Below are 16,686 nucleotides of genomic sequence, written 5' to 3' on the forward strand. Positions count from 1 at the left end.
TATTCAGTGTAGTCAGTCTTTTAATCTAATTCTGTTAGGTGTTTGGTGGCATCACATTGTAGTTTTAATTTGCATTTCTCTAATGATGCCAGCACCTTTCCACTTACATTTGCTATCAGTATATCTTTTTGTTGAAGTGTCTGTTCAATAGTAGCCCATTTTTAAAAAAAATTGAGTTGTTTTCTTACTACTGCATTTTCAGAGATCATTTTACATATATATATACACACGTATACATATACACGTGTGTGTGTGTGTGTGTATATATACACACACACACACATAACATTTTATTTATTTGAGAGAGAGCACTAGCAGGGCAAGGGTCAGAGGGAGAAGTGGGCTCCCCGCTGAGCCAGGACCGCGATGCAGGACTCTGATCCCAGGACCCCAGGGTCACGACCTGAGCCAAAGGCAGACGCCTCACGGACTGAGCCACTCAGGTGTCCCGATCATTATATATTTTGGATACAAGTGCTTTATCAGATACGTAGCAAATATTTTCTCCTAGTCTATGGCTTGACTTCTAACAGTATCTTTCGAAAAGTTGATTTTTATTTCTGATAAAAGTTGTCATTTGTTTTGCAGTATTTAGAAAAGGTTGACTAACCACAAATTTTTGGATATGTTAGTGAAAATGTTCATGGAAATTATTTCATTCAGAAAAACTTTTTGCAGTGCCAGAGTGTCATCAGCCAAGGAAATAAGAAGCCACAAAATAGAAAAGAAAGAGAAGACAAGGTTGAAAAGAGAATTAACAGTGAGAGCAAAGAAAGCCGGGAAACAAAATTAGATGGTCCTGGTGAAAATGCCAGTGAGGATGAGACTCCGTCAAGTAATCAACGAAAGAGAGGTTAGTTCATCTATAACTTCATTTTTTCCAGCAGTTTTATTGAGATATAATTGATACAGAACATTGTGTAGTTTAAGGTACACAACACAGTGGTTTGATATATGTATATATTGTGAAGTGATTTCCACAATTTTAGTTAATATCTACTACCTCCCAGTCACAGAGTTTTTTCTTATGAGAACTTTTAAGATCTAGTCTCAGCAACTTTGAAATATATAGTACAGTATTGATAACTGTAGTCACCATGCTGTATATTACATCGCCAGAACTTACTTGTCTTACAACTGGACGTTTGTACCTTTTGACCACCTTCACTCATTTCTTCCACACCTAGCAACCACCAATCTGTTCTCGGTTACTGTGAATTCAGCCTTTTTAGATTTCATATGTAATGAACATCATACTGTAATTATCTTTCTGACTTATTTCACTTAGCATAGTGCCTGCAAAGTCCATCCATGTTGTTGCAAATGGGAAGATTTCCTTCTTTCTCATGACTGAATAGTATTCCATTGTATATTTATACATCATATTTTCCTTTATCCATTTATCTATCAATGTTGTTTAAGTTGTTTTCATGTCTTGGTTAGATGGTCCTGGTGAAAATACCACTGAGGATGAGGCTCAGTTAAGTAATTAATGAAAGAGAGGTTAATTTAACTATTTTTTTTTTTAAGATTTTATTTATTTATTTGAGACAGAATGAGAGACAGAGAACATGAGAGGGGGCAGGGTCAGAGGGAGAAGCAGACTCCCTGCCGAGCAGGGAGCCCGATGCGGGACTCGATCCAGGGACTCCAGGATCATGACCTGAGCCGAAGGCAGTCGCTTAACCAACTGAGCCACCCAGGCGCCCTAACTATATTTTCATTTTGATTTTAATTTTTTGAAGAAAGTTATAGTAATGAATTATGTTTAATCAGTTGATTCCTAGTAGTCACCAGTGGGTATTTGGATTTCTTCCAGATACCATCTGCAGTGGTAACTGATGTGCTTTTGTAATATTCTTGAACTATTTGGCTTTCCTTTTTTGCATTTGACATGTACTCTATGTAAGTCTGTAATGAAGTTGCACTTACAGAGATAGGCATAGATATATATATATTTTTTAAGATATATTCTTGAAAAGTTGTGTGGTAAGTATTTTTTAAGTCTACATTGGAACTGCTCCCTGTTTTTCAGGGAGGGTTTTTTTTTTTTTTTTTTTTTTTTTTTAAGATTTTATTTGACAGGGGCGCCTGGGTGGCTCAGTTGGTTAAGCGACTGCCTTCCGCTCAGGTCATGATCCTGGAGTCCCTGGATCGAGTCCCGCATCAGGCTCCCTGCTCAGCAAGGAACCTGCTTCTCCCTCTGACCCTCCCTGCTCTCATGTGCTCTCTCTCTCGTTCTCTCTGTCTCAAATAAATTAAAAAAAAAAAAAAAGATTTTATTTGACAGAGAGTACAGCAGGGAGAGCAGCAGGCAGAGGGAGAGGGAGAGCAGCAGGCAGAGGGAGAGGGAGAAGCAGGCTCGCTGAGCAGGGGAGCCCGATGTGGGGCTAGTTGTGGGGCTTAATCCAAGGACCCCGGGATCATGACCTGAACTGAAGGCAGATGCTTAACGACTGAGCCAACCAGGCGCCCTTTCAGGGAGTTCTGAGAAAATATTTTTCTAAGAAAAAAGTGAGAATAGTTTTGGTCAACTTCCTTTTAGTAGCATTTCCTCATTAAATTACCCCTTGAAGAAAAGACAGTCTTTGTATCCTTTTCCATATTTTTTACACAACTTTTCATGTGTCTAGGGATAGATTATGATTTAAATGCTTTGTAAAAGCATATACTCATTCAGTGTTCTGAGCCTAGGTAAAAGTGTCTTCAGGCCTTTAGGCAGAAAAGTTCTTTAAACTGTTGGAAGGTCAGTAGCTGAGACAAGGTGAACATTGGAAAAAGTGACAGGAGATGCTATGGGAAAGGTAAGCAAGGTCCACGTTGTGCAGGGCTTTGGTAATGTGGAATTAGAATTTTACTTTGAATGCCATGGGAAGCCATTAAAGCACTTTAATTCATGGAAGTAATGTGGCATGGGAGTGGACATTTTATAATGAGGTGTAGTTTCCAGCCAACTTGTTTAATAATGGAACTAACAATCTACGGTATATTGAGCACTTACTTAAATTTTTTTCTTTTTTTTTAATTTTTTTTTTAAGATTTTATTTATTTGCGAGAGAGAGAATGAGAGACAGAGAGCATGAGAGGGAGGAGGGTCAGAGGGAGAAGCAGATTCCCTGCTGAGCAGGGAGCCTGATGCGGGACTCAATCCCGGGACTCCAGGATCATGACCTGAGCCGAAGGCAGTTGCTTAACCAACTGAGCCACCCAGGCGCCCTTAAATTTTTTTCTTAAATGAATATCTAATCCTTAGCTGCAGGGCAAGCATATTAGGGTCACTTGATACAATGAGCCAAGGCTGGTTGCTCAAAAGTGGTTGGCAACAGGACAGCCTTGTGGTTGTTAGGAAAAAATTTACCCATTTCTTAAACATTTTTTTTTTTTTTTTTAAGATTTTATTTATTTGACAGAGAGACAGCGAGAGAGGGAACACAAGCGGGGGAGTGGGAGAGGGAGAAGCAGGCTTCCCGTGGAGCAGGAAGCCCGATGCGGGGCTCGATCCCAGGACCCTGGGATCATGACCTGAGCCGAAGGCAGACGCTTCACGACTGAGCCACCCAGGCGCCCCACATTTCTTAAACATTTTTGTCACTTAGCTTTTTCATGTTTCTTAGATACATAAGTCTTTTTTGGCTGTCTAGAATTAATACAGATGATAGGTCTGTCATCCTGCTTTAAAATTTGTCTTCTGTGTTAATTGCTTCAATTAAAACTGATCAGCCAACACTAAAATCCAGGTTTTTATAGATAAATTCATACAAGAGTCATGAATTGACTCTCCTTAGAGCACCCATTTTTTTTTTAAAATCTTTAAAAGGGCTTGTTTATACCAGAGAATCTCACTGATAGAATTTATAGTACAGAATTTAAAGAGTTTTTTTAAGATTCTTTCATTATTCTCTTCCTCATCTGTGAGTAGTTTGCAGGATTTAAAGGAAATCAGTATTGTAGTTGCATACTGATAATTCCCTTTCCCTTAATTACCTTGGTAGTTTTTCCTTTGCACATGAGTCTTGCTGTTGTAGTAAAAATATATATATTGAGTAGAAGACTAAATATTTTGAAACCTTAACTATAGATTCCACAAATTAAGTAATCAGGATGTTACTATAGTATAACAATTATGCTATCATTTAGGCAACAAGAGAAGTTAAATTGTTTGTATCTCTTGTCTTAGGAACATGTGTAGTAGCTATAAAGAGATTTATCAAATGCCGTTAGACAAATTTTATTCTCTAATTTTGAGAAACCTTTCATTATTAGTAATGCTGGATAAATTAATATTTTGGACAGTGACTTGAAACTAAAAGTGTTTTGAATCATCAGCCAGACTTTTTCAGTGTGTACATTATAATGTTTTGTCAGATATACCCCATTCTAAAGTGAAGGAGTCAAGTATTAGGAGTAGTGTATTACATGTATTGCTCACTCATCAGAATTAAACAAGGGTGAGCATTTTGCTTGAAAGTAAAAGAATACCAATGGTATTCCATCAACTGGCTTTTCACATGAATTTTAGAAATATTTGCACAGGTAAGTTTATCAAGGAGTTCTGTGAAAAGAAAATTATTTTAGTCCTCTAAGAACCTTTAAGAACAAACTAAATCTCCCATTTGATTAAAATTTAGCATCCTTTCAGAATTGCAAAGCTTTAATGAAAATTGTGCAGTGTCATTAAATGACTTTATTTGGTTTTCTTCAAGCTAATAAGCACAAGTGGGTACCACTCCACTTAGATGATATAAGACCAGACAGTCAAGAAAGACCAGGATCCCGGAACAGCTCAAGATGTCAACCCGAAACAAATAAATCATCACATAATAATAGGAGAAATGATACACGAAGTAAGTCACATTCTAAGAGAAAAATGACATTAAAGAACTTAGTGTTAATGTTCATAATTTTAATAACTATAGTATAAATGATTTGAGAATAAGTTGCAGACATTGTGCCCCTTTTAACACTAAATACCTTCACAGTATATATCATAAGAACAGTAATGTGGTGTGACTGTCCACAGGCAGATTTTCCCTGTGGTGTCCTTTTCAGTTTTTTTTTTCCTCCCTCCTTTCCAGGATCTAATCTGAAATCATACATTGCTTTTAGTTGTCTGTTCTGTTTAGTCTCCATTAATCTGGGACAGTTCTGCTTTTGTCTTTAGATGGTAGTTAGGTGGTAGATATCTCACTTTGGGTTTTCTGGTGTTTCCTCATGATTAGATTTGGGTTATGAATTTTTGGCAGGAATACTGCAGAAGTTAAATTGTTTTCTTCTCAGTGCATGGAAATGCACATGATCTTGGTTTATCTTATTATTGCTGATTAAGGTGATGTGCTCCAGGTTTCTTTATTATAGAGGTACTTTTTCTCCTTTATAATTAATATGTAATTTGTGAGAGAGACTTTGAAATTTTGGAAACACCCAGTTTTTCATCAGACTTTTCACATGAGCTTTAGTTTCCATTGATGATTCTTGCCTGATTCAGTTATTACTATAATCTGGCACTCCAGTATAAGGAACGACTTCTCTTGTTATCATTGTGGATTTACAGCTTATTTCTTTGGTGGATTATAATCCATTACCATGATTTTTTAGTTTGATGCTCAGATTGTCCCAGATTTGGCTAGTGGGAGCCTCTGATGGGTGGTTTCTGGCTCTTCTTTATTTTTTTTAATTTATTTTTTAAATTAATTTTTTTTTTTTTAAGTTTTATTTATTTGATGGACAGAGCTAGCGAGAGAGGGGACACAAGCAGGGGGAGTGGGATAGGGAGAAGCAGGCTTACCACGGAGCAGGGAACCCGGGGCTCGATCCCAGGATCCTGGGATCAGGACCTGAGCCAAAGGCAGATGCTTAATGACAGCCACCCAGGCACCCCTCTGGCTCTTTTTTAAAAAAGTCAACTTTACTGAGCTATAAATATAAATTATACATGTATAAAATACATTCACATTTAATGTTACTACTTAAAGATTATTTCCCAGATACATTATTTCAATAGAATTTCTCACATTTCAGAAAGCAGAGGACAGTAGGAGGATTTGTGGCAACAATTAGGTGAGCATTTGGTTTTATAGGTCTCTGCTGAAATCTTAAGTCTGACAATTACTTTTCTAGTGTGATAATTTCCAAAGCATACATGTTGTCCTGTGAATGGATGGAGAGGGCTTAAGAAAATTTTACAAACCTAATACTACATTTAAAAGTTTCCACTTACATTATGAAGAACTTTAAACACACAAAAAGTTGAAAGAATTGTACAGTGAATACCTGTCTAACCACCACCTAGATTTAGTAATTTTGCTATATTTAACTCACCTATCTATTGAATTATTTGAAAGTACCTTGCAGACAGTCATGACGCTTCAGCACTGCTGTCCTAAAAAAACATAGCATCCAGGAAAATCAACAATAATTCCCTAATACCATCTGAAATGTAGTTATATTTACTCAGCTGTCCACAAAATATGACTTGAAAATTAAGAAACTTGTCTACAGAAAAACGGACATTTTTTGCCTTTGTATCATTTCTCAAATATATCACTTTAATGTTAAAAAAATAATATATATCCATAATTAATTTTTTTTCTTACGAAGTATTGGGCATATAAGAAAACATGAAGGTTTTAAAGAACAACAATAATAATCAACACTGGGAGCTCAGCACCAAGTTTAGAAATGCATATTGCCTTTACCTTAGAACTTCCCTGTGTGCCCCCTGCAATTTCAACCCATTGCTTCTCTTCTCAGAAAAAAAGGCCTGAATGTAAGTTTTTTGAGTATTTTTTACATGCAATTGACATTCAGTATGACTCCATTAACATACTCTTTGGCACGAATTTTTTTCATTTTAGTCTCATTTTCTTAGATTCATGCATGTTGGTTGTATTGCTGTGAGTCCTTTTCCTTGCCAAAGGGTATTTCACTATTTGATAGAATTTGTTGTTGATAGACCTTTGGATTGTTTTAGTTTTTTCATATTAAAGTGCTACCATGTACATTTTTATGCATGTTTTCCAGTAAACATGTACAAGAGGTTCTTTGGGATAATTTCTTTAGACTGCAGCCCATGAGTGCATTATGAAATTGGTGTACTGGGTCATGATCAGTTTTTTCAAAAATTGGTAGATTCTAGAGTGCTTCACTCAAAATCTATTTTTCATCACAGTTGTGGGTTTTTTTTTTTTTTAAAGATTTTATTTATTTATTTGAGAGAACAAGCGGTGGGCAGGGGCAGAGAGAGAGAGAAGCAGACTTCCTGCTGAGCAGGACGCCCGATGCAGGGCTCCATCCCAGGACCCAGAGATCATGATCTGAGCTGAAGGCTGACACCCAACTGACTGAGCCACCCAGGTGCCCAACAGCTGTTTTGAAATTACAAAAAAAATTTTTGTATGTTCTAGGGTGTAACATACAGTAAGGCTTACTGTGGGTTGAGACAGATGTGTTGAAAAAGACTCTATTAAGATACTCATTAAGGAGGAATTGCAGCATCTAGGGCAGTGATTCTCAATGGAAGTGATTTTCCCCTATCCCTAAGGGGGCATTTGGCTTTGTCTGGAGATAATACTGTTTTAGGGGAGTGGGGGGTGAGTGCCTGCTACTGGCATTTAGTGGGTAGAGGTCATGGATGATGCTAAACATCCTCCAGCCCCCTATACTTAGAGAGCTATCTGGCTCAAATGTCAGTAATGCTACGGTTGAAAAAACCTTGGTCTCTAGGATCTATATATATGTACCTTCGAATTTATTTGATTATTCCAAATTGTTTTTCAAAGTGGATGTGCCTGGCTTTGCTCTCAATAATGGTATATAGTGTTCTACTTTCTTCTGTCTTGGTCAGTGTTTCAAATTATAAGACCTTAAAATTTTGTCAGCCTGGGGTAGATCAAATACTCTGTCTTAATTTGCATTTCTCATGACCAATGAGGCTGAATGCCACTTTATGTATTTATGGTCCATTTGTATTTCTTGTTTGCTTACCTATCTTTTAGCCATTTTTCCCATTGAGTTGCTGTGTGTGTGTACAGTGTATGTGCACTAATGAATTCTAAATGTATTCTGGGTATAATTCCTGTATTGTACTGCAGATATCTTCTAGTTTGTTTTGTTTTAAGATTTTATTTATTTGAGAGAGAAATAGAGAAGAGAAATCACGAGCAGGAGGAGGGGGAGAGGCCAACTCTCTGCTGAGCAAGGAGCCCAATGCCGGGGGCGGGGTGCACTGCATCCCAGGACCCCAAGATCATGACCTGAGCTGAAGGCACACCCTTAGTCCACTGAGCCACCCACGTGCCCCTCTTCTAGTTTGTTTTGTGTTTTCATTTCCTTTTTTCCTTAAAGATTTTCTTTTTATTTGACAGAGAGAGAGAGAGAGAGAGCAAGAGCAGGAACACAAGCAGGGGGAGTGGGAGAGGGAGAAGCAGGCTTCCCGCCGAGCAGGGAGCCTGATGTGGGGCTCGATCCCAGGACCCTGGGATCACGACCCGAGCCGAAGGCAGACGCCTAATGACTGAGCCACCCAGGCGCCCCTCTTTTTTTCTTTAAAAGGAATGTCTTTTACTTAAATTGAGACAACCTCTCCTTAAACATTTTGTGAAAAGGGTTTTTTTTAAGTTTTATATAATGCAAACTCAGTCATCTTGGAACTTCTTGAATCTTCAACAGTACCATCTTAACAAAGGATCTCTTTATCTTTTTAGTATATTATTTTGCTTATTAGAATGTCTTCTTTATATGTCAATAATTTTATGGGCCCTCTTTTATGCCAGGGATATTTTGACAGATTCCTATGAGATCTCTTAAATTTCTATCTATCTGAAGAATGCCTGGTTACTAACAGCTAGGTACAAGGTGGGGAGGGTTAGTTACCATGTTTTCATAAAAATAATCACATTATTCACCATTGCAAATTGGAATGTGTAAAAATATATTTGTTTTTAACAGGTTGGAGGCGTGATAGAGAAAAGAGAGACGATCAAGATGAAGTTTCCAGTGTGAGAAGTGAGGGTGGTAATATCCGAGGTTCCTTTAGAGGTCGAGGAAGAGGCCGAGGACGGGGAAGAGGACGAGGCAGAGGAAATCCTCGATGTAGGACATGTATTTTTATTTTGTTAAATTAGATGAGTTTGAAAAAAGTATGTAAGCCCTCTTTCCTCCAGTATCCTATATAATGTTTTAAGTAATTTTTTTTTTGGTCTGATAATAAAGATGGTTTTATATTTGTTATCCCTTGAAATACTTCACTTTGGATTTTTCTTTATGGTGACTATTTCTCTCTCTCTCTCTCTTTTTAATGTGTAATCACTTTTCTTTTTCTTACATCAAGTGAACTTCGATTATTCGTATGGCTATCGAGAACATGGTGAAAGGACTGATCAGCCATTTCAAACAGAACTTAATACCAGTATGATGTATTACTATGATGATGGTACAGGTGTGCAGGTGTATCCTGTGGAAGAAGCATTGCTTAAAGAGTATATTAAACGCCAAATGTAAGTTAGACATAGATGGGATAGTAACATCAAATTTTAACATCCTTGATAGTGAATACATTATAACACATTTTCTTTTTTTATTTTTCTTTTTTTTAAAGATTTTATTTATTTATTTGAGAGAGAGAATGAGAGAGAGCAAGCACATGAGAGGGGGGAGGGTCAGAGGGAGAAGCAGACTCCCTGCTGAGCAGGGAGCCCGATGCGGGACTCGATCCTGGGACTCTAGGATCATGACCTGAGCCGAAGGCAGTCGCTTAACCAACTGAGCCACCCAGGCGCCCTATAACACATTTTCTAAGCTGTTTATTAGTAAAATTGGAAAATTTTAAGTATTTTGTGTTATTTTTTTTTCTAGAAAATATTAGTAAAACATGAAATATTTTTAAAAAACTTATATTTGGTTCATGTGTTATATAAGACTCCTGCTTTGTCTACTGTTCAGGTATTTCTCTGCTTAAGGGGTATTAAAAAATATTATCGGATATAATACGAGTGATTAAATAAAAGAATATGAAACTGCTATGTATATATATGAAGTTGAACAAAGCCTGGCTTCTTATTTGCAAATAAATTTTTATATTGAAATTTGCAAATGAACATAAATGGCAAAACATTGTGATAGATATTTTTTTACTTTCTTAGCAAACGATTTCAGAATTCTAAGTTTATTTTTTAACTTTTAAGTTCTCTTTCTTTGTGACACATATTGAAGGGGAACTACCTCATCTTTTTTAGTTCAGACTTTTTACTCTAGTCCTCATAATAGTTGCCTTCTGAATACTGAAGTTGAAGTTAGAATATTTTATTGTCTTTAAGAAAAAAATAACCCTTGTACATATTAGTATTACAGGATGTTTTGCATATTTATATAATGTGTTTATATGGTAGTGAGAAAAATGTCCCCAAGTGATTTGCATAACCAGTTTGCTGAAATTTGATTATTTTTTTATTCTTACAAAGTGCAGGAAAAAGGCTATTTTTGAAAGGGTATAAGCATCTTAAAAACATCTTCCTTTATTTATGAAAGAAAATTTACTCTGTTACTAGAAAATAATTTCTTCATCAGCATCATCCAGGCATCTTCCTGGGATGCCTTCATGGTGGATTTGATTGGCTTACATACAATACGAAGCAACTTGTTTATTTTGTTCTTGCTTCTTCTGTTACAGTTGACGCAAACACTGAAGAAAAGGGCCTTTTTATGGGCAGAAAGTGCCTGGCATGTGGCTATCAACTTCAAACCACTATTCCTGTCTTTTTTGTAACTCTTGCTGCCAGGTCCCTTCTGAGACCTGACAGTGGATATGCAACTCCATGTCAGGATAATCGGCCTCCAATGTGCTCATACAAGTGAGGGAGGAGCAGAGCTACATCAGTGTTGACAAAATTTCTGATCATGCAGTGTAGAATCCAGAGCTTCTAAGGTAGGACATGATAATGTCCCCTAGGACACTGAACAAAATGTCAGACACAGCATTGGGCATGACTCCTTTTTTTGTTGTTACTGTTTTAGCAGTAGGATTTTTGGCAGGTGGTAGAGCACCAGGTTTAGAATGACTCTTAATGTTAATCGTTCTTTGATTAGTGGAGTCATGCTTTGAGGAGTCATACTTTTGACTTGGTTTTCTTTGAGGTTTCTCAAGATAGGCTCATTGATTAGGGTTTACATTTTTCTCTTTGAGAAGTTACTGAAAAACTTTCTTGCATTTGTGGAAAACTGTGCTAAATGTATTTTAAAGTAAGAAGCTTAACTACATTATGGATGATTGAATTTTTAAAATTATTTTAACTGAAAAATATATTAATAATTTGTCATTTTGGTGTCAGAATATTAAAAATTTAAGATCTTGATTATTTCTAGCTTCTGAATCTGGCATTTAGATTTAGAGATGAGTAGTTTTGTAACCCACTAGAAGTTTAAAAAAATACATACTATAGGTAATAGGGTGATTTATGAATTTATTCAGATACTAAGGTTTTCACAAAGTACTAGAATAAAAAGTCATCTTATTAATGATTCAGAAGTTTTTGTCTAAGAACAGTTTTAACGTATGACTAAATCAAATGTCTTAATTTGTGAAAATTTAGAATTTAAGTGTTTGTATTTTGTGCCTACCACGTCAGGCACTGTGAAAAGGACTTTTGACATGTAACAAAAATTAGAACACATGTATTATGTGCCCACCACATGCCAGGCACTGTGAAAAGGGCTTTTTGAGGTATAACAAAATCAGAATGTTTATTTCTTTAAGACTTAAGATTTTTTTCTTCAGTGTTTAAGATGAGTATATGATTTACTGGTGTTACTGGGATGTCAGTAGTATTTCAGAGATCTCTAAGGGAGCTTTGCACTTTGATAGTTGGATAAATATCTGAGTATAAAGAAACAACTTGAGTATTTACATTTCTAAAATAAGATCTTTCCTCCCAGTGAAAAGTAGCTCAAAGCCATTTCTCATTTATGGGTGATTATTTCTTCAAAGTTAGAATTTGACCTGAATACTTCAGGGGTATCTTTAGTCACCCAGTGTTAACACCAAAGTATATTATTTGGTATGCTTTCTCATAATTTGCCACCGATCTTTGCAAATTCTCTCTGATTTGGAAACAGAGGATTATTAATCTGTAGGCCATATTATCATTGATGTTATGTATTTCTTTTGTATTCTTTTGTACATTTCCTCCCATTTGTCCTTTTGGTCTCTCTAGAATTTTTTTCTTATTTTCCGATATGGAGGCTGTAATTTTATTTTATTTACTTATTTAGTTTTTAAAAGATTTTATTTATTTGAGAGAGAGAATGAGAGAGGGAAAGAGCACATGAGAAGGGGGAGGGTCAGAGGGAGAAGCAGACTCCCTGCTGAGCAGGGAGCCCGATGTGGGACTTGATCCCGGGACTCCAGGATCATAACCTGAGCCGAAGGCAGTCGCTTAACCAACTGAGCCGCCCAGGCTCCCTGGAGGCTGTAACTTTAAATGTGTTTCTCAAATGTCATTATTAAATATATCCATATTATCTTTGTATCTTGGAACTTGTAGTTATTGATTATACAGTTTATCCATTTACATTTCTCACTATACTTTCCTAGAGAAGATTAAGGTATTTAAGTTTTTCCTGTATTTTTACCCCCAGATACCTCATAGTATCATAGATGTTCCTTGTATAGCTATATATTCTGTTCACTCGTAAGGTCTTTTATGGTTCTCTCCAACAAAGAAAGAGGGAGATCTTGCAAATATATAATTGTGTGTGTGTGTACACCTGTGCTCATGTATTCATTAAATTTTTTACTCAGCATTGTGCTGATTACTAGGATTCAGAAATATATTAAACAATGTCAGTACCCTGTCAATTTAGAAAACAAAACAAAAACTAATCTACCCTGTAAACTTGACAAAGTATACTTCCAAATATAATGTTCTTAGTGATGGGGAATAAGTTGGAAGGCAATCTGTAGACCTGTTTTTAGTCATGTAGTGTTTAAATGAAGCAAGTTAAAGTAACTTTTAATGAAAATTTTCACTTCATTGACTCATTTTAAAAAAAACAGTTATTGAAAAAAATCAGTTATTGAGCTATTTTAAAGTAAAATGCTGGTTAATTCTTTATACTTAGGTAAAGCTGATCTAAGTAGAAGTTAATGTTAGGTTTTTGGAAGGGAATCAATAGTCTAAAGTTCTTTCTACTCATGGATAAGAAATTTTAAATTCAATAGGGTTTTGCTCTTTCTTGTATTTACCCCATATCTAAGTTGTATTAAATTTGTATGTTATTAATAAAATAATTTTAAAGCTGTTGATATATAAGTCATAGATATTTTTATTTCCTGTTGAATAAATGAATTAAACTTATGTTTATTTCTGTTTGTTTCTTTTTTTCAGTGAGTATTACTTCAGTATAGAAAATTTAGAACGGGACTTCTTTCTTAGAAGAAAGATGGATAAACAAGGTTTCTTGCCTATTTCCCTGATTGCTGGTTTCCACCGTGTTCAGGCTCTCACTACAAACCTTAATCTCATTTTAGAGGTAATTATTCATTTACAAAACAGTCTGTACTTTCCATTCAATTATTCTGTGAACCTAAAATTGCTCTAAAAATTATATTAAAAACTTTAAGGAAAAAAAAAACACAAAAATAATCTTTAGTTGCCTAAGGCTTAGACTCTTTCATGGCTTTTTTTTTTTTTTTTCATTTTATAAAACCCAAGTAAATGCCTGACCTTGGAAACCCCTCAAATGCGGTTTACTAATGATGTTTCCACCTATTTTTAACCTGATCCTTCAAACTTGGACCTTCTTGAGCTTGGTCCTGTAGTCTTCTCAGGTTGCTGCAAAATAGCATGTATTTCTATTTATTAAAATTTGGAGAATTTTTCCTGTGCTATAGAAACACTAATTTAAAAGTCTTTCCACTTGTATTCTTAATGTTTTCGTTAATTTTTTTGTCCTGTTCTAGAAATGCTTTGAACATTTTTGGTTTTCTGTTCCCTACATACATGCAATCAGATTTGCCCTTTTGCTATAGTTTTGCCAGACTTATATTCTTGTGCCTCTGTGTAGCCAGTCCCTTTTCTCATACACAACCCCTGAAACCACTGATCTGATTTTTGTCCCTTTAGTTTTGCCTTTTCTAGAATATCATATAAATAAGTTACATGTTTGTATGTAGTTTGTAGCCCTTTATTTCTGATTTCTTTCACTCAGCATAGTGCTTTTGAGATTTATTCATGTTGTACGTTATCAGTAGTTTATTCTTTCCTGTTGTTGATTAGTATTCCACGGTATGGATGTACCACAGTTTATCCCTTCACTTGTTGATAGACATTTAGATTGTTTCCAGTTTTTGGAGATTATGAATAAAGTAGAAAGGTCTTTGTGTAGATATGTTTTCATTTCTGTTGGGTAAATATTGAGGATTGTGGTTGCTGGCATGTATTGTAAGTGTATTAACTGTAAGAAGTATGTTCAAAGTGGGTTTGACTATTTTGCATTCCACCATTTTGTATGAGACTTCCATTGTTCTATAGCCTCATCAGCACTTGTTATTTCAGTTTATTCATGACTAATGACTAATGACGCTGAGCATCTTTTTTTATGTGTTTATTTGCCATCAGTGTACCTTTTTTGTTGAAATGTCTGTTCAGATATTTTGCCTATTTTTAATGGAGTGTTTGTTTTTTTATAATTGTAAGAGTTCTTCTGGATACAGATCCTTTGTGTTTCACGAATATTTTTTCCCAATCTTTGGCTCATCTTTTTATTTTCTTAACAGACTTCTTTAGCAAATTTTTTTGAACATGTGTGCTCTAGGCTTTAAAAACTAGCTATAGGAAGATTCAAGATTCCAAAAACAATAAAAACTAGTGATTTGTTATTTGTTGATGTGTAATTAATGAGGCTTTGTTCTATGAAAGAAATTACTTCAAGTACTACCATTATTACATTTATTTATAGATGCCATCTAAATAATTTCTGTATACTATAATTTGAAGAAAACTTGGTTTTTTCCTGTAAAGCTTAGTCTTCAGAAAAATATTATGATATATTCATAGTAGAATGAGTTTATTAACTACTGCCATCGTTTGTACTATAGCAAAGATCTATCTCAGTTGTCATTTTCAGTGAATTTGTTACTGTTTTTCTCCATTCTTCCGTACTTCTGTAGGAATCTGGTTGTAATTTCATTATCGTTTGATTTTTTGGTCTGTTGGTGTTCCCAGTGAGTCCTCAGGCATAATTTTTAGGTTATTGATTATCTGTTTCTTTATAACTTACAGCAGTAGGGAAGGAATATTTAAAAGAACTTTTGTGTTACTGTTAATGAATTTACATATAAGCACAGTGATTTAGAACAGCACAGGTCTACATTCACTTAACATTTATTATGTACCTACCATTGGTTACAGTGGGAAAGTTGTCCTTTCTCTGTTATGAATGTTAAGGTTTCACTGGGCGTTGCAATATAAACATTGATTTACAGTACAGGCTTGAGAACCAGCATACACATCCTCGTAGTTTTGTGACCTAGGGCAATGTCCTGAGACTTCTGTAAAGTGGAAATGGTAACAATACATACTTCGTAGGGTTGTCTTGAGGATGAAATGTGTAATGACAGCGTCTGGCACAAACAGTAAGCCCTAAATACGAATTTGCTATTATTGTTAGTCTTTAAGGATGCCCTTCTATTGTTCACTCCTTTTTTGGATCTTCATTTCAATTCTATCAATATTTTGTTATTTGTATTTTGATAGGCTCAAGTCTTCTTTCCTGAAAAACTATCAAAAGAAGCAAAATATACTTTAGTTCACACCTCTGTCCCAGATGAGGTTTCCTACATAGCTATTCTTACTGAATCTGTTTCTTCCCATTCATTTTCAGCTTACTGTACTTTTTTTTTACTTTGATACATACATAGTAATATGATTAGTATTGTAGTGGTATTTATCACATAATTATAGTACAGTATTATCTGTAGTCATTATACTGTGCATGAAATCTCTGGATTATTTATTATTCATTGCAAATTAGTACCCTTAAACAACATCAATCTTACCCGCCCCCACCTGCTGTTTTCTGGTAACCACCATTTTACTCTTTTTTTTTTTTTTAATGAGTTTCACTTATTTATTTATTTATTTTTTAAAAGATTTTATTTTTATTTATTTGACAGAGACACAGCAAGAGAGGGAATACAAGCAGGGGGAGTGGGAGAGGGAGAAACAGGCTTCCCGCAGAGCAGGGAACCTGACATGGTGCTTGATCCCAGGACCCCGAGATCATGACCTGAGCTGAAGGCAGACACTTAATGACTGAGCCACCCAGGCGCCCCGAGTTTCACTTTTTTAGATTCCACATATAAGCAATATCATACAGTACCTGTCTTTCTCTGAATTACCTCATTTAGCATAATGTCTGTAAGGTCCATCCATGTTGTTGCAAATTGCAGGATGTCCTCCTATCTCATGGCTGAATAATATTCTCATACATATGTATATCTGTGTATACATATATATATATATGCATGCCACATTTTCTTTAGCTCTTCATCTGTTGATGGGCATTTAGTTTGTTTCCACATCTTAGCTACTGTGAATAATGCTGCAATAAACATGGGCGTGCAGATATCCCTTCAGAATCCTGTTTTCATTTTCTTTGGGTATATACCTAGAAGTGGAATTGCTGGATCAT

The 16,686-nt window shown here is 35.6% G+C and overlaps 1 protein-coding gene across 20 annotated transcripts in view; it reads left to right on the forward strand.

The window, feature by feature from the left end:
* Nucleotides 1-16,686, forward strand: part of LARP1B (La ribonucleoprotein 1B) — a 129,995-nt gene that overhangs the window by 16,198 nt on the left and 97,111 nt on the right. For 18 of the 20 annotated variants that reach the window (XR_010409538.1, XR_010409542.1, XR_010409539.1 and 15 more), the window contains 5 exons: nt 679-853; nt 4,704-4,844; nt 8,947-9,090; nt 9,329-9,494; nt 13,380-13,524. Coding sequence is in view for 14 of the 20 variants with exons in the window: in XM_064585040.1 (XP_064441110.1) it covers nt 679-853; nt 4,704-4,844; nt 8,947-9,090; nt 9,329-9,494; nt 13,380-13,524 (771 nt within the window). In the remaining 6 variants the exon portion in view is untranslated. Of the gene's footprint in view, nt 1-678; nt 854-4,703; nt 4,845-8,946; nt 9,091-9,328; nt 9,495-10,671; nt 10,922-13,379; nt 13,525-16,686 lie in introns of those variants that run through there. The other 2 variants (XM_045880467.3, XM_045880470.3) reach the window with 2 other exon arrangements.

The sequence above is a fragment of the Mirounga angustirostris genome, unplaced genomic scaffold (assembly GCF_029215605.1).
Source record: "Mirounga angustirostris isolate CCGP_5_RB_7025 unplaced genomic scaffold, mMirAng1.0.hap1 SCAF_2, whole genome shotgun sequence".
Taxonomy (NCBI): domain Eukaryota; kingdom Metazoa; phylum Chordata; class Mammalia; order Carnivora; family Phocidae; genus Mirounga; species Mirounga angustirostris.